The sequence below is a fragment of the Diadema antillarum genome, unplaced genomic scaffold (genome assembly GCF_040938485.1).
Source record: "Diadema antillarum isolate AM-2024a unplaced genomic scaffold, OU_Dant_1.0 scf00000190, whole genome shotgun sequence".
In the NCBI taxonomy this organism is placed as follows: domain Eukaryota; kingdom Metazoa; phylum Echinodermata; class Echinoidea; order Diadematoida; family Diadematidae; genus Diadema; species Diadema antillarum.
Genome location: NW_027271079.1, coordinates 335,487 through 361,515, shown reverse-complemented (window position 1 = coordinate 361,515; position 26,029 = coordinate 335,487). Strand labels below are relative to the sequence as shown.

Genomic DNA, 26,029 nt, shown 5'->3' with positions numbered 1-26,029 from the left:
AAGGTCAAAGATCCCTGAACTTTTTTATGCCTCCGCCACGAAGTGGTGCCGGAGGCATTATGTTTTCGGGTTGTCCGTCCGTCCGTATGTACGTCCGTACGTCCGTACGTCCGTACGTCCGTCCGCTTTCGTTTACGCGATAACTTGAGTAATATTGACTGGAATTTTACCAAACTTGGTCCAAGTATGAAGTATGATGGGGCAATTATTTGATTAGATTTTGGGTGAAATCGGCTGAAGGTCAAAGGTCAAAGGTCAAGGTCAAATCATGAAATTGTATCTGTTTACGCGATAACTCAAGACTGAATCAAGCAAATTTCACCAAACTTTGTTGGAGGATAATGTATGATAGGACAATTACTTGATTAGTTTTTCAGTGAAATCGGACAGAGGTCAAAGGTCAAAGATCAAGGTCAAATCCTAAAATTCATCTGTTTATGTGATAACTCAAAACTGGATGAAGCAGCTTTCACCAAACTTGGTCCAAGGATGATGTATGATGTGACAATAAGTTGAGTAGACTTTAGTGACATTGGCAAGAGGTCAAAGGTCAAGGTCAAATGCTATAAATGTTACAATTTCCCCCATATCTATGCAATGCCCAAAGGTATTTTCTTGAAACTTGGTGTGGACATGTACTACTGCGTAGAGATTCTCCAGAGAGGGTTTCACGTCATAAGGTCAAAGGTCAAAAGGTCAAAGGTCTAAGGTTAGGTGAAAATGTTGCAATATCACTTTTCTCGCAAATGGTTCAATGTATATTTGTGGAACTTGGTACATACGCATGTACTGACGGGCAAGGATTATCTAGGGAATTTGGGGGTCATGAGTCAATAGTCAGGGGGTCAAAGGTCAAGGTCAACTCCTCAAAATTTTACTATTTCCCTCATATACTAGTATATATGCAATGTTTGCATTATTACTTTCAAAACTTAATACATGCATTACCTGATGGAGATTCTCTGGGAAATTTCCAGCCAGAAGGTCAAAGGTCAAAGGTTAAGGGTCAATGGCTAGGTTTCAATGCCTCCCCACCCCCCAAAGGAAAAAAAAAAATGTTTTGTACCGTCATTACACTCTTTCTTCATACCTTGGAAATTACTCATTGCATAAACTTACAAAAAGGTCCGTCAGAATGCAAGTAAAAATTCTCAATTCCCCAAATATGTGTACCTACACTCCTAGAAAAATATAGCAAACCCAGTTCAAGACATTTCTGACAAACCTGCCATTTCAATATTTTGCCAGTTATGTGAAACTGTCATGGATCACACATTGTGAAGACATTGTACTATACGCTTATTGGGAGAATCATGCATTATGGCGGAGGCATCAGTCGCCATAGCGACATTTCTAGTTTTTTTTTTTTTTTTTTTGGGGGGGGATAATTTTTTCATTCCTCTTTCACTCAGATCTTTCATAAGATCATCAGTGGTGATATAATTTTATATTGTGATGATAAATAAAGGGATGGTATAATTGGTAGAGATGAAAATTAGGCTTTTAGCTTCTTACGAGATACAATTGTACCAAAACCACTTACGAAATAGGACATAAAAAAATCGGTTTTGGAATGGCTGAGACATCCAAAAATCAAAGTAAAATGAAGTGACCGTAATAACGGTTGGTCTTACCTTGGAATATTAGGATTGCTCTGTTTTGGATACACACATTGTATCTCAGCCATTTCAAAACCAATTTTCATCAAACAAATGTTGAATTCCTCTGAAAATTATGTGCTCTTTGACATTTCATAAGAGGTTTCTCATTATCAAAAAAAAAAAGAAAAATGTTAGAAACCTGAAAGTAGGTCTCGACCCAAATCTACATGTATACAGCTATGATAACAGATTTTAGAGATATGTGTAAAGGTTTCATATCGTGTACAACCCTAATTTTGCCTGCAGTGGAAAATTTATCGTGAGGAAGAATTGAAAAATAAAACCCTTCAACCATATCGTCGGCGTTTTCACGAACCGACGCTATTTCGTTTTTGAGCGAAAATGCAATTCTGAGAAAATCGCGTTTGAAGATCTCACAAGTTTTAGACAACGTTTTCAATGACTTTTCCTGTCTTTGTGTGTGAAAATTTTGACAGGGTGATGAGAGTGGAAGTTGTTCTTCCTATCCATGGTGTAATTTTAGTGTGAATTCAAAAAATTTACGATATTTCTGTTTTCAAACTCACTGCGTCGGTTCGTAAATCCATCGTTTCTTGCGCGCACCATAGGTTATGTACTTAAGCGCGGGTCTCACGAACCGATGTAAGTTGTATTACGCCGGTTCGTGAGACCGGCGCTGTAGGGCCTGTACAATAGGTAACGTGCGATACGCGTGTATTTACGAACCGTCGCTATTTCATTTTCGTATGTGTTTACATACAAATACTATTAGGGCTATACCCTGCTTATCAACAATAACCTTATTAATTGAAATTAATTGTCATGTAATGATTGTTGTGATGATTACAATACATTTAGTGATAATTAAGATGATAATACAAGCCAGTTTCTCTTAATTGCTCTAAAAAGAGTGTTGTCATTGTTTTCATCTTCATTTAGTACACGCATGTATTGTTATTATAGCTGTGGTTGATCGTTCCAAAGATTTCTTTGCCCCCCCCCCCTTTTTGTGGATATATTATTATTTAACACTTTTGCATTTGGACATCTATCATTTGGTAATACATGTACTCGTTATACTGTGTTTCATATTTTTTACTTTTTTACTGTTTTTTTTTACTTTATTAACTTATTTTTAATTCAAATTCGGTTCACTTCTTTCATAATAATTATGAATGTTTGTTCTAAGATGAAGGATACCGCTAAATCTTGGGAAAAAGACGTGCCAGTCAGTAATAATTACTTGTATTTACTCATCTTTCATACTCATGCATGCACTCTGTTATTTCTTTCTCTGAAATAATATATTAATTTCTTTATTTCTTATTATTCCACATATTTGTGACATTTACTTTGTCACAATTTTTATCAGTGTCATTATTGTCATTTGGCTCGCATGCGAATTCACTCATAATTCCTCATTTTCCATCTTTCTCTTTCCTGCTCAACAGATTCTATGATAGCTGCACCTGATCATATAAAAACATAAAAACTCATCCTGCATGCACTCTTCGAAACTGATAAACTCCTAAAAATACATAAATATCAACAGTATCAGAATTTCAAGCTTCATTTCAAATATATAATAATGGTCATGTTTTATTATGCCTTTTGCAGCAATATATTGAAGAGGTACATTATGTAATCGAAGAAACATAGGTCCTCAATAAAATATCAAATTTGAAATATTCAGAGATGAGTAATGACAATGGGAAGGATAACAATTGTGGAAGAGCTCCATAAATCAATACATATCTAATGGCAAATGGAGATGGAATCAAGATTCAAGAATATGTGTAATTCAAGTTCATTATTATATCAGTTCTTGTGTGTTCACAAAAAGAGGAACACAGTTCGAACATGCACACCAAATCTTACATCGTACATTTACATCTATAGAGTGCGGACGGAACATATACAAGAGAAAGAATAACATTCTCAAATTAATATATCAAGCATAACTATGTACATATATGAACACCCAAAGATGTTGCTGCATATGCATGAAGCTTGAGAGTGCTGCAACACCCATATGCTCAGATAAAAACTTGATGTATATCATACAAAAGAGAAGAGGTACTGCATGTACATGTAGTTACACTATTCACAGGACAGTAGAGAAAAAGCACGAGAGAGAGAAGGAAATAGGTGTCTAAAATAGGTCGATGTAAGGAGTGCCAAGCCAATTAAGTCTCTAATAGAAGTCATACATATATAAGGAAACAAATTAATCACAACATAAATGATCATGCTCACGTTAACCAATAATTAGCATCTAAAAATGTGTGTAGAAAGCCCATAATATCAGCCTTTTCGCCCCGTAGGCTTCTTACATATGAGAAAAGAGAAATTTTGGCCGAACCCCCCCCCCCTCCCTGTGAATCCTTAATCCACCAGTACTATAAACACATTCTGAGAATGTGTTTTAGTACATGTACTAGCAAATTCACAAGAGGGGTGGGGAAATTCAGCCAAAATTGTGTGTGGCTAAAATAATTAAAAAGAAAGGTCATCAGCAAAACTACGGGGTGGATGCAGACGAATTTTCATGTGATGACTAAAAAAAATGCAGCTAAAGGAAAAAAAAAAAGACGGCGGAGAGGGGCCAAGGCTAAGTTGACTCCCCTCCCCCCCCCCCCCCACCAAAAAACAAACAAACAAACAAACACCACTGTTTTACAGCACCTTTAAAGGACTCTTAATTTTTTGTTTGTTAAAAACAAACGTCTCGAAGTAAAGAATTCCATATTGTAGGCGAAATGTAGACCGATACAGTGTATAAAGTGTACATCCCAAGCTATTAAAGAAAAAAAAACAGATTATGAATATCATTTAAAGTAAGAATTTCAGTGTGTTTAATCATCTTTAGTTGAGTTGCAAATGACATGTACATATTTAATACTAGTAAGAGCAGTAAACTTCGAAGCACCCCCAAGCCCTTCTATACTTAATTATTCATGTGTAAAGGTAGCGCCAGGGCACTCCGGTGGTCTAGTGGTTATGACGCTGGTCTAGTAATCCAGAGGTCGTGGGTTGGAATCCTGCTTGGGCTGCCTGTGATTTTTTTTTTTTTTTTTTTTCACAGCAGCCTACAAAATGCACACTGCAGTTGCGTGCGTTACTACGGATGGAGACAAATGAATAATCTATTATTTTAATATACAATGTTTGACATCCTTATTGCAATCACTTTCTTGAATTGTAAATTTAGAGACATAATGAATTATTATTAAAAGAAATCAAATTTCTGTATTTTGTTGTGAGTTTGCATGGGAACATACACGTATCATAATTTACAATTTTAGTTAGATAAAGAACATCTTATAACAGAACTGTCTAGTGATGGTTGAATAATTATGTCAATTTGTTATAAGTCCTATCAGTTACATGGAGTTCATGTTCCCATGTTTATAAGAATCATACGTGACACATTCAAAGTGGGTTGAAGACAACAAAATAATAAATAAAAGAATAAAGGAGAATAGAACTTAATCTGATTACAGCATCATCTAAATATTGCCAATGTGCACTTAGAAATCTATCAAGATTTATCACAAGGTTATGATTACCACACAAAACCTTCAAGATTTATTATCATGAAATACATACCAATGAACACTTAAAAAAATCTAACATTCCATATCCACATGAAGCTTTCCTTGATATAAATGTCTCTCTGTAGTGTTATTAAAGTGTAGCAAAATTGTAATTACGACATCACAGAATGGAATGCATTGTTTTCACCTTCAATCTTAGTATCTCCTTTCATGTTTCCACTTTACAATCACATTTCACTGTAGATATACCGTCCTTATGTTGTCGCCCTTCATCCCAATTTCTCCCTTCTATCCTATCTGTAGATTGTCTTCTTTCCTAAGCCATTGTATTCACATTCCTTGATGATCAGCACGATGCTGTACTTTTTTCTTCTTCTCTGAAACAGTCCAGCTCTTCGCTACTGCATGGCATCAGTCATCTGAAAGAAAAGACAGAAATTAAGAACTTTCGATTAAAATCAAACATCATGATACAAGATACAACTTTCATTTTGAGAAAAAGAAATCAGCCAACTAAACTGTAGTTGAAATTATTTTGCTCTGTTTATATTAAACATAAAAACAAAACGGTATACAGGATCAAAGAATGTCAAAAAAATACTGCTGTTCGTCTTTGATGCATATTCAAATTGTCTCGCCTTTTACATATTTTAATGATGCAAGATCTTATGTCTAGCACTTAGTAAGTCTCATGTAGAATTTAAATTATTATTCACATGAATAAAATAAATCTGCATGTCCTTGTAAACAAGGCATTGCTTTGAAAAAGCTGAATATTACTAATTGCATTTGGGAAACAGTCTACGACAATCAAACTTGTTTATTATCAGAGACTTTAACATCTTAATTAGACCTAGACTCTACATTACCATTGTATTCACATCCGTTGGTGATGTACACGACCCTGTACTTTTCCTTTTCTTTTCTGAGACAGTCCAGTTCTTCGCTACTACATGGCACCAGTCATCTGAAAGAAAAGAAAGAAATTAAGAACTTTTGATTAAAATCAAACATCATGGCACAAGATACAACTTTAATTTTGAGAAGAAAAAAAAAAATCAGCCAACAAAACTGAAGTTGAAATTATTTTGCTCTATTTATATTAAACATAAAACAAAATGGTAGGCCTATGCAGGATCAAAGAATGTCAAAAAATGCTGCTGTTTGTATTTGATGCATATTCAAATTGTCTCGTCATTTACACATTTTACTGATGCAAGATATTATGTTTAGCACTTAGTATGTCTCATGTAGAAATTGAATTATCATTCACATGAATATAAATCTACATGTATTTGTAAACATGGCATTGCATTGAAATAGCTGAATATTACTACATGTACCTGCATTTGGGAAACAGTCTATGACAATCAAACCTGTTTCTTATCAGAGACTGTAACATCTTAATTAGACCTAGACTCTACATTATCATTCAGCTTTTAAAGGTATTAACCATTCACCTATAAAACACTGGCATTGTCATGTGCATCATATTTCTTTGATACTGCACATATTTTCATGAAGTCTGCACAAGAATGCAAATGAAACACGTCTGCTGTTTGGTATTTATGAAAAAAAAATCACTAACCCGGAAGTCCCTGGCCTTAGGAATAACACGTGGCGAGTTAGTAGGAATTGACGTTAAAATAGAATAATAGATCTACTAAATAGGCCTTTGCCTCATGAATGTCTGGTCTAATTATAGACTAAGTGAAGTCTAGACCTTTCACTTTTAAGTTACTAGTGGTTCACAAAATTTATATTGTAGATCTAGACTACATCTAGATCTATAGACATCTAATACTATTAGATCTTGGCAACTTTTGTCTTTGTGACACGAAATTAACACGTCACGAATGATATTGCGGCGATATCCAACAGGATGACAGTACCACTATTACTGAATCAGTAAGTTGACATAGATAACTAACATCAACTTGTTAACGTACGTTAGAGATGGCACCATACAATAACCGGTGACACTGACACTGACAGATCTAACGACTACATTTAGACTAACGTTAAAGAGTTAGACTCGCCATCTCAGTAAGTCGGCCAAAGACAAAGTCAATACAGGGCTAAGTCAGTGTTACTGTTATGTTAGGCCTAACAAATGTTAACGGTTACTCGGTTAGGTTAGGTCTATCAGGACTCAAGAGTCCTGGTTAAATCAGTCGAGGGACATTTCATAGAAGCCTTCGATTCCAAGAATAAAAAGGGTGAAAGAACAAAGGGAAAAAAGGAAAGAAGAAAGGACAAAAGATTATGTATGGCTGCTGTGGAAATCGACAGCGCTACTGTATCACTATCAATCACGCGTAAATATGTAAACGCCATTTGGTTGGGCCGCATTCACAAGTTTTAGGCAAAAAAAGCCCCACCGCTGTGCTTCAAAGGTACTCCACTCGAACTAACGTTAGACATACAATGTAATGTCACATATCTACACACAGTACGGTACTAGGGCTGAATTCACAAGTATACTATAACACTGTACTGTACAGGAAAGCCACCTAACCTGTAGAGTACTACTCGTAGTGTTTAGGTAGTATCACTAGACCACATACTGTCATAGATGACATCTACACCAACGCTGCACACTGGCACTGGTCCGACGGTCCCTGACCAGGAAAAATCACTGTTGGACACTGACCAGTAACTTTTTCAGGAATGGACCAGTAAAAATTGGGGGAAAAAATGGGTGGACTCTACCTACTATTACCACTAGTCTAGATGTAGATCTAGAGCTAGACTATAGACTCTGTGTTAATTATACCCCCGCCAAACGAAGTTTGAAGGGGGTATATACACTGTAGGAATCAGCGGACGGTCGGTCGGGCGGTCGGTCGGGCGGTCGGACGGTCGGTCCGTTGCAAATCTTGCGTCGCGAACTACTTCCTCAGTTTTCAACCGATTCCCATAAAACTTGGCACAGATGTGTGCCTTGGGTTGTAGATGTGCAAGACGTATTTTTTGACAGTACCCAAAAGTACGTTGCCATGGTAACGGCATATTATGGGCAAAAATGGGTACAAATCTTGCGTCGCGAACTCCTCCCACAGTTTTTGATCAATTTTTTATGAAATTAGGTACAGATGTTCATCTGAATATGTTAATGTGCAAGACACATATTTCCGCAGTGGCAAAAAGTGCGTTGCCCATGGTAACGGCATGTTATTGGTAAAATATAGGGCAAAATGCTTCATGGCAAAACTGCTTCATCAGTGTTCTTCCAATTCTCATGGAATTCATATTGAATGTTTGTCTTAGGATATAGGTCAGCATGACACATTTCTTGACAGTGACAAAAAGTATGTTGCCATGGTAACAGCTCACATATTATGAGCCAAAATGATGGAAAATTTTGTGTTGCAAACTACTTCCTCAGTTTTTTGCCCAATTTCCATGAAACTTGGTACAGATGTGTGCCTTTGGTTGTAGATGTGCAAGACGCATTTTTCGACAGTACCCGAAAGTACGTTGCCATGGTAACGGCATATTAATGGCAGAAGATCAAGGAAAGATCTTGCGGATTTAACTACTTCCTCAGTTTTTTGACCAAAGCTTATGAAATGTTGTTTTGACCAAAGCTTATGAAATGTTGTTTGGCGGGGGTATAACCAGTCGCTGTAGCGACATTTCTAGTTTGACTTGGTCTTAGACTTCAGCTGATCTTAGTTTTAGTAACTGGCATTACAAGTAAAGTCTTAACTTAGACTTAATAGTTAAACTTGAAAGTTAAAGTCTAACATGTCTAACTTTATTCTTTACTCTTCCTTTGAGTTTTACTTTTAGACTTTTTACTTTTTTTTAGATTAGTAGGCCTACTTTGTCAATCTCATGATTTCATTTTCAACTCAAGTCAAGGCATAGCCATGAGTGTCTTCGAGACTGACATCTTGCATGTCTTGCACACAGACGTTACGACTACAATACTCAGTAGTCTCAGAAGTAACGACATAAGTTGAAAAGAAACTATAAATAATATGATTTGGGATCTAATTTGAAATTGGATGGCGTTTACAGACTAGGCTTCATAAGCATCACGCGATTGAATACATGGGACTACACTCTACCGCAATTAATGGTTATGGTAGTCCAACTGAAACTGTTATTTTGAGCATGATTTTGATAGGATTATAGCTTACCATTCACTTCACTCGTGGACAGTGGGCTGGCTTAGGTCGTCATTCATCTTTCAGAAGGTTTGGTTCTCACTCTGAGATCTGGATTAGGGCAAAAACCTAATTCTAGGCCAGTAAGTTGAACAAAGCTCAAAATAATACAACTGCGACGGTTCGTAAAACCCGCATTGCTCTTCACCCTAGCAATTCGGGTTTCACGAACCGGCGTATCTTTACTGCGTCGGTTCGTGAAACCCCTTTTTCTCAATTTCTCGATATTTCGAGTACTGTCGTTTTTTTCTTTCTTTGATAAAATTAAGAATAATTAATTTTGTGATCTAAAATTTTGGGATTTGGTAGAGTTTTGAAAGCACTTTCATTTGGTACCAATATCTCGATTTTGAAAATTTTGACCAAAATCGAAATAGCGTCGGTTCGTGAAAACACCGACGATATGTCACCTTGCAGAGACCAAGATGAAAATGAAATGATGTGGTTGAAGTATATATAAGTCCTTGCATGAAATTGGACTTCTGGCTTCTACATAAGATTTTAATGCTGGGGGGGGGGGGGAATATGAGGATCAGCACATTTACAAACTCTACACTAGTTTCAGGTACTGGCCATTGAGGATACAACCAAGATGACCTTACAATAACACATCCTGGTGTATTAAAGGGGATCATTGGATAGTCAATAATCTTTTTTAATATATTATGAACCTCATGATCTTACAGGTTCTCAATTTACCAGAACATTTGTAAATCCATGTCCAAAAGAGCTATAAAAGTTCATTTTCAGCCAGTAAAAGGGTCCTTCAAATTAATAGGGAAAATCTGCAACAAGTTTGAGTCTGGTATTGAAACGAAGTCACAGAACTTGATAGCACTCTAAACAGGGATACTGTATGACTATGACTATGATAATGATAATGATAATGATAATGATAATGATGATAGTGATAATGATAATGACTGCAAAGACTCAGATTTCCTTGATTCAACAATACTTTCCCGTAGTGACGGGTGTCAGCTCTGAAGTGACTGGCACATGTACGTTCCACTCAACAGCTATCATTTAGACACTTGAGATCTGAGGAGAATTTACAAGTGGCTTTTTCATGTTGTGACCTCAAAACTCAAAATCAAATCTACTTGTAGTAGTAGTAATTCATATTAAAAACCACACTGACAGTTTTTTGTGCCAACACTTACTTTCTTTTTTTCATTTGTGACTTTTCTAGAGGATATACAATTGTAGTTTCACAATCATTCCACTTTCATGTCTATTGGTACTTTCAAGTTGAGCACTGTTCATTTGCAACCACTGCATATAAAAAGAAAAGAAAAGAAAAGAAAACAAAACCACTTCAATATACATGTATGCATTCTTGTCTCTCTCTCTTTTTTTTTTGCGAGAACTAGATTCATTCAATGACACCTGTGGGTTGGAGAATAGAAAGTAGAAATTGAGCTTCTTCCACATTTGTTCCAACTACTGTATACGCGAGTATTTTGCGCTGTTTTTATTTTTGCAAATTTCGCAAGTCAGGTGCTGTTTGCGAAACTAAAGACACGTAAAAATATTGACTCTGATCCCGATGTGAATGTAACGTACGCGTGTACCACTTCTCCGTTCCAGTACAGGACTCCACGATCATGAATTTAACCACTTGTGAAATTGTCGGGACTTCCCGATTCGCGAAATTTTAGACTCGCGAAATATATGGCGTATACAGTATTCCATGTCTCAAACAGACAAGGGCCTTGTAAACTTACAAGTTATGACAGAAATGAATAAAATTAGAATAGCAAAGATGAACAGAGCAGGGAGGTGTTACAGAGATGGAGTGGCAACTCTTCGTAATTCATGCAAACACATGTTTGGGTTCAAGGCGTTACAATGGGATGTATAGCATTCCACTACGCTTTGAAGTCATGCTCGGCACCGCTCTAGTTGCGAGACGAAGTTTGGAGATGAAGAGCGCATTTCACCTTTTGTTGAATTACAAGCTTTATTTCACCGTAAAATTTTAAATGAAATACTGGAATTGATTTAGAATAGTTTAGGAAAGAATTCAATATGATAAACATGTATTTCTAGTTTCTTCGTAATGCTCTAATCGAAATGAAATGAAAATTAGGCCCTCTTAAAAACCTAATATTTTTCTATAAAGCGCACATTTCCGCATGTTAGTTTTCTATCTTTTAATCTGGTGTATTTTGATCTTTCAAATAAAGTACTCCGCCAAAGCGTGTTCCAACGTGCTTTTAATCTATTTGCTGTTAAAATTGTCAGTTTTACACTGCATTTTGATTCGCTGCTGCATTTCAAGGTACACAAATTCATTGTTGCCATCACATTAAAAGAGAGAGCGAATTGCAGTAGGGGCAAGTATTTCTAGATGTGAGAGCGCTAGTCCCGATTATTGATGCTCTCTTTTGTCAAAGCACATGGGTAACACCTGTAGTTAAACGCATAACTTCTCGGCGGTGCCGCGCATGACTTCAAAGGAGAGCAGTAGTTGTCTCTCCTTCTCTAGCACCTCCCTGAACAGAGCATCACCTGCTACATTAATGCATAGTATGCCTACAGTGTCTAGGAGCAGCAATGAAATGTGTGTATTAGGAAGTTACTATTGTTGCCATCAATCTCATACCAGTGTTTTATTATGGGAGTGGTGGCAGGGGTCAGAGGTCAAGGGTTTAAAGGTCTACAAGTTGTACACGGTCTACTTTTGGGCTGAAGATGTCACTCCTCAACCCTACAATGTACAATTGTATCTTCACCTGTCGCGGTGTGCTGTGTCAGGAAACAAAGAAATGTTTGCACACGTGCACACTTTTGTACTAGATTACATTGTAGGAAAAGACATGAAAGATCTCTCCTGTGATCAAAAGTTAAAATCAATGGAACTTGATGCCTGTGAAAATGAATGGCTGTAGTTGTGGAAAGACAGATCGAGTGATCATGTGATCATGATCATGTAGTAATCTAGTATATAATGCCGCCTGAGGCATATGTGCATGGTATAATGACTCATTCCTCCAAAAATTTTATTTCCATCCACCAGATTACTATGGATCATGAAGCTGAAGATCAGCTTCAAAGGTGCCAAAGAAAGTGCGGAAGTTGCGATTGGGAAGGATCTGGGAAGGAGTATCAGGTAAACATCCGTTTTTAATTCAATATTTTCACAGAATATTATTGTCTCTTGAAAAGATGACTGAAGATGAAAATATGCAGTGAAAAGTGCATATGGTAATAGGTAAATAAACTCTATTAAGAAATTTAAAAATGTACGGAAATAAATTTAGATATGCATCATGAACAGGGTTATCTTCTCTACGTTAGAGTTGATAATTCAGGCAAGTGATTCACATTGGCTTTGGCTTCAAAGTCAAGGTAGCTGAGAGGTTAATAGTGCTTATTTTGTGACATCAATGTGGAGACAATTAACTGTACACGTACCCACTATGAGTGTCTGGTTTGTGTTTCATAGCTAAAGAGGAGCTGCTTTGATATGACGAGTTATAAATGGAGGCCCTCATTGGGAACAGTAATACCCCCAAAACCTGACAAGCTTATCAACCTCTGTTAAATGGTCACAGGTTTGATTTACACACTTATTTTTCATTGTTTCTTTTCTGGGGATTTGTCTAGCTGAGGAGAATGATTCAAATGTAAGTTACATCTAAGTCCAATTGTTTTTATCTTTTTTTTTGTCACTCTGTTACACACCATTCTTTGCATCATGGCATGGAAAGCATTTTGCAGTAGACAGCATGCATCACTCAGTGAGTTACTGTACAATTTACCCCCAAGGGGGGAAAAAGCAAATTGCATATAAGATAAGGTTGTAAAGATAACAGCTAGTGTGTTGAAAAATTGAGCAAAGTTTTTCAAATGGTCAAAAATTTGTGTTCATGTCAAAAATATCTAATAAAGCATGGGAAATATACAAAAATGTCTGTATGACTTGGTGAGCCAAAATTCTTTGTCCCCCATTTCATACTTTATACTTTTTTTCCTCATGTCACAAAAGACAATTTCAAATAGGTAAAATCTATTTGCCAAAAAGATCAGCCTTGTCCAGGACGATGCATTGAAATCACCCTGCTTGATATGCTTTGATGTGCCTTGATATGTAGGATGGGAAATTAATGTGTGACATTTCAAACTTACACATTTGATGAGTTGGTGTTATCCATTTGTGCTCACCCTGTCTTGGTAGAATGCTATAAGTGTGAAAGTGTACATACAATGTATAGCCACTAAATGTTACCATAGACCTATTCACTCACAAATTCAGAAATTAATTGTAACTCACACCTCTGAATAACAATCCCCAGGTACACTTTAATAAAAATAGAAATCCCACCTCTTATTTGTCACACACATATCACAGATGTAGCAACCATGAGTGCATGTGCACAGTAACCATGTTCTATTTATTGAAATGCGTGTAGTGGGAACAGGTACACATTGTACATCATAATTTTATCTCTGGGAAAAGTATTCAAAGATGTGAAGGTATTGGTAACCATCCTATCACCATATTGTAGCTTAGAAGTACTTATTTATAAATCTATATGTATGCAATGCAATACTCAGGTGCTTTTGGTAATGGGACCCAGCATGCACTGTACATACGTACATACCACATTACTGTACATGCTTGCAACTGATATTATACAAATTATGCACAGGATAGAGTGTGTTAGTGTAGGCGTAGTGCACTCGAGGGTATTTACAATTGTGAAACATGCACGAGGCGAAGCCGAGTTTATGTTGCACTACATTGTAAATACCCGAGAGTGAGCTACGCCTCCACTAACGCCACGAAATAATCCTGTGCATCATTTGTTTTATAAAATGGGTCGAAAATTCGAAAACTAACATCATTTTTCAGCGTTTTTCACGTACCTTTGTGGGTCAAGACGTCCGAAGATGTTCGTCCCAAACATTTACGCACGTCGCACTCGCGGAAGTCCCGCACATACAGTATAAATAATGGGGGGTTGGGTTTCCGGACACTTAAGTTCCTGCATGAAAACTTACTTATTTTACATAGAATATGCACCCTTTACCTTAAAGACTTGATATAGACTCCTCATATAGGCCTACTAAACAACATACTCTGAAAACGGTGTGAGAATTAACCTGCTATTAAAATCGTTGGATTTGCTCTTCAAAGTGACTCCATGTACGCGTCCGGTCCCATAACGCTTGGTCTACTGTACTGTACAAAGTGTACGTATAGTAGAGTATACGTACGTACGCCACACATGTTATGCACAAGGGAAGACAGGCCGGCCGGCCGGCAGCCCGAACTAGAAGTTGTTTACAGGATTGACAGCGCGTATGCATGCAATTCATCAAAGGAGCCGCCGCGCGCACAGACGATCGGCAATCTACCATAGGATTACAGGCAGTGCAATTGTACTGAAGTAAAGGAAGGAGGTGTGTCTCATTTCAGCGCTTCCTATTGGCTACATTCTTGAACCCATTTTATAAACATTGTCAACACTGCATACTGTGCCTTTATATACAATGTAGAACAGGTGAGTTTCCTTGACAGGAAATCTGCATGAAGCTTGCCCAAGTAAACAAGTACCGGTAATGAAACTGAATTATCGGTAGTATGTGAAATCTTGAAGCCGTACAGGTAGATGAATTCCGGTAGCTCGTTAGTTGTGCTGTCCACAGATCAGAGGAACAAAAATATTCCTAGATCTTTATGAAATAACTGTGTGAACTAACTTCCATAATATTGTATAGAAGTTCATAATATCAAAAATCAATCCTGTTTTGAACGTTGATGGGTGACAGCATTGTCTCTGTTACTTACTATTTATTCTTGTAATAGAGTAGAGGTAGAGTACAAAGACAGAATTTCATTGGTTGGTTACAAACAGAAGATAGTTAATTCATATAGATTTGCTTTCAAAAAACTGAAATGAACAATGGTCCTGTTTGTTAAAATGTCAAATTACTTTCAAATATAATATGAATGATCACAATGTATACTGTTACCCTATATCTGTATAGTTGTGATTCAAAAGTACAGTTGTATTGATTAATATCTAGTCATTACTTCAAGCATTACCTCTATCCTACCCAACCCCCCCCCCACAAGCCAAACCCAAACACAATGCACATATATACAAAATGTATACCTGGTACTCGTACATAAACTACCCCCCCCCCCCCCCCCCCCCCATGCAAGCACAAAACATTTAAATCCTACAAAAACACAACATACACCTATCAACAGCAACAACTACAACAACAAAAACAACAACTACCTTCAGTCTCTCGAATGAAATCTCTCGATGTACATGTACATGTAGTGCCTACAAGTTGTACATTCATGCATACTGTAGTCAGTGCATCTTAATATTTAATTCAAAATTTACTTCAAACTGCATGCTATTCATTATGTGGCACTAAATGTGTCATTTAGCATTCCATTGATATCCATCCAGATTCATATAGCATCATTATGTATAGTATCATTGATATTAAATTTGATATTTACTGTAAACACAATCATAAGGAAAGTTCCCTCAGCTTTTATATAACTCATGCCAGAAATCAATACTTTCCCATTTCAGCTGATATTTTAATAGTTGGTATGATATAGTTTCACTGCCAAATCTAATATTAACTCTTGTGTTGTAGATCTTACAGAAAATTTTGATATCTCCTTTTGTCTGTTGTCATAATGACTATCTCAAAATTATAAAATTGTTTAAATCAAATTTGTAAATCTACATTCAGATACAAAGTGTTTGTGTAGCTTGTATGTTTTAATTCAGGAGAAAAAAAAAAACAGAAAAGGAATAATATTTCTCAAAACCTTAGCAGAGAGGATGAAGATCCACTGTGTACCATTTGCCTATTTTTGTTTTTGGGCTTCCGGCTTAAAACTTCTTCTGTTTCCACATCCTGTCATGACATCATTATTTTCACATGACATCCTGATTTCAAGTCAGTAATTAGCACCCTGAAAGGAAAACTTAATCCAGCACCTGCTGTCAATGCTGCTAATTGTCAAAATAAAGCGCCCATTCACTACTTGTTGCCCCATTTAAAGTTATCATAAATTACACCACGAAAAAAAAAATTATAGTCTTTGAGCTTTCACAATGTAAATTAGATTTTGACACCCTCCTCAAACTGCCATGACCTTGGTCCTGGTAATGCATTGCTCTGTAATACAGTCTTTTGTGTCTTTTAATTTCATTTACAACTTTTTGGTCTGCCACAACCATTTGTGGCACATGTAAAGATAACAAGCTATTCAATAAGTTTTGACTTAACACATTTTGCCGGAAAATTGAAACCACACACTCACTTGGTAGTTATCGCTGTCACAAGTCTTTATTATGAATTATCTCCTTAATATTGGTATTCAACTCTCTCAGTTTAGCCTTTAGATTCTACAAAAAATGCACTTTTAAGATATTACTTTTGTATATCACATTACCGTTGTATTCCTTATGCAGGGCTCGACACTAACGGTGGCCCGTTGGCCCGGGGCCACCACAAATGAAAGTCGGGCCACCAAATTTCAAAAAAGGGCAAATTTGGTGGCCCGCCTCGGGCCACCAAAATATTTTGAAAAGTATGTCAATAAATTTGTAACTTTTTGCACCGGAAATTAGCAGTTAAATTTGTTCAAAGGATGGATGAAAAGGACTTAATGAATGCCTGAGAGTGAGTGTTGCAAGTTTGTTGAAGTTTATTTATGAGTAGATATGTCCAACTTCTAATTCTTACTATCATAAATCTTAAATATTTGACTCATGAAAAAAAGGACTTTTAATGTTTTTTATTGTTTTTTTTTTTCGGGACACCAAATTTTTCTGTCGGGCCACCAAAAATTTGAAATTTAGGATTTTGGTGGCCCCATCGGGCCACCAAACAAAAAAGTTAGTGTCGAACCATGCCTTATGTGCCATTCTATCTCTCCAATTTCATTGCATTAATTTTTCTACCACATTATACATGGTATCAACAGTTAAACCACTCAGTCCTGAAAAAGAATACATTAACTATGAAAAAAAAAATTGCCATATGCTCATAACATCATGCTAATTGCAACAAATAAAATAAAATCATTAGCATAAAAAAATGCCAGTCCTAAACCACAACCAACTCAATATTAATTCCTATTTTGTCTTCCAAATATCAGTAATTTGCAGAAAAAATGAAATGACTTGATGGCTCACAAGATTGCATCATAATATACAAAAGTGTAATTGTGCAGTAAACAATGTGTTTTTCAGTGTCTTTACAGTGTACTTTCCCAAATTTTACAAGTTCACTGATGTTTGTGAAATTAACAATTCATGAAAATATATCCCCTTTATGACAAATGTACTCCTTAGTATCACCAAAGTGAGAAATCACTAATTTTTTTTTCCTAAAATGGAAAGTATTTGTTCCTCTTTCCGACATTGTGACGCGTGATAGGGATTCTTTCCACATTTTGTCAATTCTGAAGTTGTTTTGTCCATATTCACTGAATATCACACTTGCTTCCTGAATCTGGTTAATATTTCGCAAGGTTTTTATTTTCGTAAATTTTGCGAGTCAGATGTTATTTGCGAAATTAAAGACACATGAAAATATGTGTGTACTCTTCTCCGTTCACCACAGAACTTCATGATCGCTAATTTAACCACTGGAGAAACTCTGGAATTTCTGATATGCAAAAATTTAGACTCGCGAAATATATAGCTTATTCAATACAGTAACATACATTTTGTATTCCGCACACAAACATTGTGTGTGAACCACACGAATGATCACCAAGAGCATCTTGTATACCCTATACCATTGTTTCCATGCAAGATCACAACCAATAGAGTGCCATAAATTAGAAATGGGCACTTTCAGTAATTTTATTTGAAGGTTTTTCCATTACATTACATAATAGAGCACATTTACATCGAGGAAGCACAGCATCACAGTGTGAATGGCAATGCACCATGCAAGTACCATTGGAGGAAACACTCTCAGACTTCCTGTCCATTCTGAATTTGGAGGAATAAAATCTGAACTTTGACCCTTCTCAGCTCTTGCTTCAATGAGAGTTTCATATTTTGTGTCAATTTTACTACATTGTGCACACTCTTAGGGGAACTGCTCTTCATTTCCTACTTTGAGCCAAATCATCCCTATAGTTCAGTCAGATAGGTTTGGTGGTCTGCATTTGTTAGGAATGGAGATAATTCTTGTCTAATAAGAGATCCATATTGGCCAGTGGTAAACATCCCTGTCCAAAGACTTCATAACTGAAAGATTATTCAGTGTACAATCTACGCTGTACAACTAACATTGCCTGAAATTCATTTTCATATATATTGTGCTTGCAGGAAATTATTTCATTATTTCCCTTTTCCTTCTTGAATCATCTTTCTTTTACAATATATATCTTTAATAGACATTTAATAATGGGAATCTAGGGCAAATTATTGTAACATTTTCATCAGAGTTCATTAATCTTTGGCAGGAATCATCCTTGTAAACTTTATTATGGATTCAAGTGGGTTGTATACATGTCCTTCATTGAGAGGCTGGCAGTGCCGAGCCTCAAAGTAATACCACAATTTTCTATCAATACAATGTAGCAACAATATAGCCATCTTCTCTTTATCCAGTCATACGCCCTGTTGATCTTGTTCTAGTACCTTTTTTAGGGAAGGACAAGTTGTTCTTGATAGTTTCAGAGGACTCCCCCATTTTGGCTTCCAAGGAAAGAAGGACCCTGTCCTCATTTTCTTATAAGATAACTGGAAAAAACAACCACATTAATAAGCTCCCATTGAATTTTGAGAAATGGTCCATAGCTTTGTAACTGGTTTGTCCATGGTTTTACACTAAATTGGCTTGTATGTATTGCACATAACACTGCTGCAATTTAGTCAGACGTGAAAACATATGAAAACCAAAAAATGTCAACATGCTTTCATTTTTTTCATTAGTTTCTGGTTTTACAAAATGTGTGGAAATTTTCACACTGCAAAAATATCCACTTTTACAGACAATTTTTGTATGAAGATCCAGCCTTTGTAATATTCCCATGCTTTGCAATAATGTCTCTTGTTTTAATTATGACGTAGTGTTAGTGAAAGGAATTATGCCATGTGTGTAGTAAGCCATTTAGGAAAGGTTCTAGATTGTAGATGAGTGCTTGCGTGAAGCATGGGACAATCTCAGTTTTTATGTTGGTGAATTTGAAGTGAAGCATGTAATGGATTGATGTCTTCGGTTGCATGTAAAATAGTACATAATATGTACATGTAATTTGCACCATGCCTTGAAAAAGCAAACCATAGCCTCTAGGTCAAGTTACAGAGCTCTAGAAAATCTGAATGCACACGTAAACAGTATGATGTACATAATTGTAATTTGAACTGTGCCTTGAAACAGCAAACCATAACCTTTAGGTCAAGTTACAGAGCTCTAAAAATATCTGAATGAGTCAGCATTAAAAGTTGATAAACTCAGACATTTGTAAACAGGAAGCCTGGGGCTAGTTTGTTGATAGTGCTCTCCCTGCATTTTGTCAATGGAATCTTTGGTTTTCCTCTTTTTATTTTGTTATGATGAAAGCCTTGATTTAACAGACCCTTTCAAACCAGAATTACTTGGACAGCATTGCACAATCTTTATTTTACACTAAATGTACAAATGTGTAAGCTATGGAAAACTTGGATTATGGAATGTGAAATCAAAAACCTACAAGGGGGAGGGGAGAGGTTGATCCCAAGCATTCTTGTGGGGAAAGAGTTGAAGGAGAATAAGAATCATTAGTATTAAAAGGGTAGTTTTGAAAAGGTAAAAGTGTCATGACAGATGTCATAAAAACGTATAAACAATTAAACATAACCCGCCTTTACTTGGATTACCCCTCACTTTTGTTGAAGGACAATCAGTACTTAGAGTACATTGTATCTATGAAGTTATCCTCTACACTAGATTTTCAGAGCTTTTGCTCTCTCCTCTCTCCTTTCTCTAGGGTCTTCTTTCACCAAACAGTTCTTTCAAGGACTACATACACATGAGGGCTTTTTACACTTGTGTTTCTTAACCCCGGACTTTCTCTGACCCAGGACTATCGTTAGTCCCGTACCAATTTTTTCAGCTTTTTACACTCGCCAATTAGTCCCGTACTATCTCTTGTCCGGGGCTAAGGAGAAAACTGACCTTTTTACACTCGTATTTCTTAGCCCCGGACTTTCCAAACCACATGAATATTCATAATTACGCTGTGTACTGTACACGTACACGCACGCACCGGCAGCACTTGATTGCCTCGTTTCTGATTGGTCAGTGAGGGTCGGACTTCGTCTCCGTCGCTTAGCCCAGGATTATTTTTTCGTTCTGTTTACACTCACTTGCTTGGCACCGCAATTGCAGTGCTAACCCCTGCTATTTTGCAGGGCCAGATAGTACCGTACTATCGGTGGGGCTAGCCCACTTTGGCAAAAACGAGTGTAAACAGAAAGTGGGCTAAGGATAGTCCCGTACCAACGGTGGGGCTAAGGCCCCCCCTTAGCCCCACCGTTGGTCCGGGGCTAAGCAAAAATTTACAAGTGTAAAAAGCCCTATGGTGTTACCACAAGCCTCTCTTTCCCATTTTTTTGCTAATGCCCAAACAAAGACAGTGCTGGCAAAAACTAAGTCTTCTTGTGACTGATAATTTGATATAATATTTTTGCTAACTCTGTCAATGAGCCTGATTTTGGTAATGATTATGATGTCAGTGTTAATGAAGTTGCTTTATTATTACAATCACTATCTTTCTACCCCTATCTTCCAGAATCATGAACGCGTGTGTGGGAACGTGGAATGCATCCAGTGCAAGGTGTTTGGCTGTGGCAAGTTGCTGCCCAAGAACAGAGCCCTGATGGTGCACCACGCAGACGCCTGGTGTCCCATGATCCTTCTGATGAAGACCTGCTTCACAGAGGAGGAGATCCATTATTTCAGCACCAAGGTAGGCAGTACGTCCTACTGTATGAGCTGAAATTTTTGCGGTGGTTTTATTTTCGCGAATTTCGCGAACTGCCTTTGAACCACGAAAATAACAACAGATGAAAATAACAACGCGCGAATAAATAAGTTCAGATAGACCCTCTCAACCGCGAAATTAACGACACGGGAAAATGTCCTCCAAGTAGCAATTCGCGAAAATATCTGTACGCGAAAATTTCAGCTTTTACAGTAACTCATGCCAAATCATGTTCACTTTAGTGTGGTTCTAGTTAAAGGAAACCAAAACCCAAAGAGCAATGTGGATTGAGTAAAAGCAGATCTACATTATGAGAACACATTAGTGAAAGTTTGAGAAAAATCAGACAGTGGATGCAAAAGTTACGAATTTTTAAATTTTGGGGATTGCAATGACTGGGTTAAGGAGACTACTTTGGTATAGTGACATCATGTGTGGACAACAATGTATAAAAAATATAAAGAAAATTCATCATGCTTTCACTTTTCTAGCTTAATGAAAAATCACTTGACTAACCTCTTTCAGGGGGTAGGGGGACTGATATTACCTTTAACATATGTCAGTAACAAGTTGATGGAATGTATAATTTTTGTGAAAAAATGCATTTTTGTGGAATTTTTCTCTTATTTTCTTTATATTGTTGTCCACACATGACCTCATAAACTCTAGTAGTCTCCTTATCCAGTTATTACAACACCAAAACTCTATAAACATTTATAGCTTTTGCATCGTCCGATTTTCCTCAAGCTTTTACTGATGTGTAAATGTTGCTGCTTTCACTCAATCCATATTGCTCATTGGGTTTTGGTTTCCTTTGATAATAATTCACAGCATAGTGGAGGCTGGATTCACAATTTTTAATGGTAGTGTATGGTGTACAACACAAGAACATTCAGTATGATATAAATCATATCCAGGTTATAAAATATAGTATACTCTCTTCCACATCAAACCAAATTGCACAGTGATATTGCGCAACACAATGTGTATATTTTTTAGGTGTAATGTGTATGGTACAATGGTCGTCACTGAATCAGGAGAAGTTGGGAGACAATTTTTTTCCCCCTTCGAACAGTGGCTTTTATTGGCCCATGCAAACCTCCCAACATGTGAGACCAAGCATGTTAATTATACACTAAACCATGCAAAGTTGCTAAACTCACTATTATCCATGGCAATAAGGGCACATGTTTTGACATGAAAAAACAAACGTCAACCACACACACACACACCCACACATACACACACATTTCATGTAAAGACACACATAGAAGGAGATTATCATGGTTTCGACACACAATTGTAGCAGTTCCAATTTATTGGGTGAGCACGATATTTTTAACTGACCTTACAGCAAGTGAGAAGTCTGTGCAAAGGCATTTGATGTGTGTGAAGAATGACAGACAGAATTCATTTTCTTGATCACCTTTAGAGACCATTATCACAAGAACTCTTGCTTCAAAGTTATAACAGTTATACAAATAAAGATCAAGTCAGGATGAAGATAGTAATATACAACATAAAGGTTTACAAATCAAGTGGGGAGATGATGGGTGTATTACATGCTTTCTAAGATGTCATCAAATGAACCAGTAGAGGTGTCACATTTTTTCCCGCATTCATAATGTGATGTTCTACTGTTAAATGAGGAATGTTTGCGTGCATTTTAATTTTGCAAATTTCGTGGGCGCCAACATTTGCAAATTGAATTGTCAACATGCAAAAATTCTTGCATACACAATATTCATTGGAAGCCAGTGGCAATACGCAAAGATTTCATGCCGCGAGAAAGGCCTTCGGCTCCAATTTGCGAAATTTCCATGCTGCGAATATATCATGTTTTACAGTACATTCATTATTCTATACACAATATAATGTTGAACATCATGTTTTTTTCTTTGCCTCATTGCAGGAGACTTGGGATGTTACCATCAAACGGGTTATGGAAACTGATAAAAAGAACGTGAAACACCTCATTGAGAGGTTGATTCACATCTTTCGTCACTTTGATTCCTCATCGCTGCCACCAGATTATGAGAAGGCTGACCGTGAAGAACATGTTGATCATCAAGTGCTTCTGTCCCAACTCCTTGACAGTCAACTGCAAGTAATTAGACAACGGATAGAGCTGTTGCAGATGATTCAGGAGAGCCAAAGAAGAATCCAGGACCTTGAGTGCTCCCACAGTGGAGTCTTCCTCTGGAAGATTGACAACTACAGCCAGAGGAAGAGAGAGGCAGCAACAACCAACAAGAAATCAATCTACTCCCCACCCTTCTTCACCAGCCAGTATGGCTACAAGCTGTGTGGTCGAGTTTTCTTGATTGGAGATGGTGTTGGCATAGGAACCCACATCTCTCTCTTTCTGACCATCATGCGAGGGCCGTATGATGCCGTCCAGCCATGGCCATTCAAAGAGAAGATCACCTTCCAGCTGGTGAACCAGGCTGACCCCATCAACAGGAGCATCGTTGAATCGTTTCGGCCAGACCCAACAAGCTCCTCGTTCAAGCGACCAACTTCCGAGAGAAACATTGGAGCTGGATTTCCTCTCTTTGTCAAGATACAGCAGGTTGAAGATCTCAATCAAGGCTTTCTGAAGGATGATACCCTCTACTTGAAGATCATTTCTCAGACATCTGATGTACCACAAACAAACCGTGTTCGGGGTGACATCTTGCCAGTAAGCTCCTAGACATCTGAATGCCAGTTTTGTGTGTTGTCTAGTGATAATCCTAGAATAGCCCAAAGTGAGTTTGAGTCAACCTCTTGCTAGCATTTTTTAGAACAGAGCAAGACCCGTCTCTGTTTAGACCCAAAGGAGTGGCTTAACAGAATAAAAACAAAAACGAACAAAAAAAAAAAAAAAAGCCTTTTTTCAAATGTAAATGGGATATTATATTTGAATGCATCAACATGCCTTGGCGATATACAGCCTCTGGTGGTGCCTTTTCCCAACTACCCTTACTATATTGTGTAGAGGCACCCATGACCTGTAGGGGCTTTAAATACTTCCAGATATCATGTTTGCAAGATACCGTCTGAGGAAAATGCAGAGTACAGTCCTTGCCCTTGCCTCCTTCACATTTGCACAGCAGGGTCTCTTGCATTGGATGCTGATAAGACGTAGATGTAATTCAAAGCTTACGCAATAATATACAGCAATTCTCAATAATGCATTAACAATAACCTGGCCTACAGTATTTTAATGTAATTTCCCACTTTGCATGTAATGAAGTTTTATTATTCTTTTACATTTGTAGGGTTGTAAATATGAAAAATATGCAATGAATTTTACAAGCATGACACATTGAGAAATATTTTGTAGACTTCATATTAATGCTTTTTACAATGATACATTTTTGAGATAACCATTTCATACATAGTTTTCTACCAAGAGAGTATGCATTTTTTGGGTGAAAGAGTTAAGTGAGAGCAAAGAGATATTCTTATATGGACACAGCTCAGGGACAATTAAAAGAACAAAAATTCATGTGAAAGAAAAATCAAACAAGATATGCTGCCTTCAACCAACTACTGAGATATTCTATAGTTGTGACTTTTCAAATTAACCACCATGTTCAAGTTAATTAGCACAAGACAGCACTTGGCAAACAACTATAATTGTCCCTGCCTATTGATCTAGGTGGAAAGTATTGTATGCATGACTGATTTCATTGTACTTCCCTGGTGTCCAAATTTTTGTTGTGTGGTTGGCAATGAGTCTGACACCAAATGCAGTGTAGTCGGTAACTTATATAAATCCTTTGAGGAAAAGCACCATGGCTTTAGCTGAAAATTTGATGAATATGTGAAGGGTTAGTAGTATACTACGTTGTATAGTGCACAATAGCAATGCACAATAACAGTATCGTTAAGGGGAATACCAGACCAGTCAAGTCTGGAAAGAGAGAGTAAAAGATGATAAATATGACCAGTGAAAATTTCATCTAAATCACATGAATATTAGGAAAGGTTTGAAATTGAAGTGTCATTACGTTTTGCAAAGCTGTTCTCAAACAACTTGTATGAATCAGAACTCATATTTAATCATGTTAGATTGAAACACCAAACATATTGATTGGTTTACTTGTGATTTGTTTATGATAAAAGATGTACACTGTATGTTCTTTGTGGCTTTGCTTATGTATATGCTGTTTCTCTAAATAGATATATTAATTCATATCTATGTAGTGTGTTTATCAAGCAGTGTAGAGAGTTTTAGAGTGCAATTTTCCCCCAAAATTGGATTTGACAAGTGTAGAACGATTAGTGAGAACTGTTGAGATAAATGGGACAATCCTTTCAAATGATTTGAATTGTTGCAGTTGTAGTTAATGCCATTTTATGCCCTTTTTAGATGTGAACTCTGTAGCAATTTGCATGTCACAGTACTAGCATGATGTAGAATAATAATATAATTTGAAATGATTCACAAATCTACCTTTTTTAATGAAAATTTTGCATTTGGTTAACAATGCTGAGCAACACTTTTTGACAAGACTCCCAAGATTTAGAAAGATTTTAGATGAAGGTACAATGTAGTATTCTGCTTCAAAGATGGTAATGCATCCAAATTTTAATTCAAAGTGTGAAGCACTTCTACATTTTCTACCATGCAAATTGTCCCAATGGAGTTGATATACTAGGAAGGTTGTGCTATGTTTCTTTCCCTTCTGCCCTTGGAAATCTGCATGT

The 26,029-nt window shown here is 36.9% G+C and overlaps 1 protein-coding gene across 1 annotated transcript in view; it reads left to right on the top strand.

Moving 5' to 3' along the window:
- LOC139723430 (TNF receptor-associated factor 3-like) overlaps positions 1–24,026 on the top strand; it is a 44,728-nt gene extending 20,702 nt beyond the window's left edge. Inside the window, exons 2-3 of the mRNA XM_071634675.1 lie at positions 21,140–21,316; positions 23,244–24,026. Coding sequence (XP_071490776.1) covers positions 21,140–21,316; positions 23,244–24,026 — 960 coding nt within the window. The remainder of the gene's footprint in view (positions 1–21,139; positions 21,317–23,243) is intronic.
- The last annotated feature ends 2,003 nt before the right edge of the window (positions 24,027–26,029 follow it).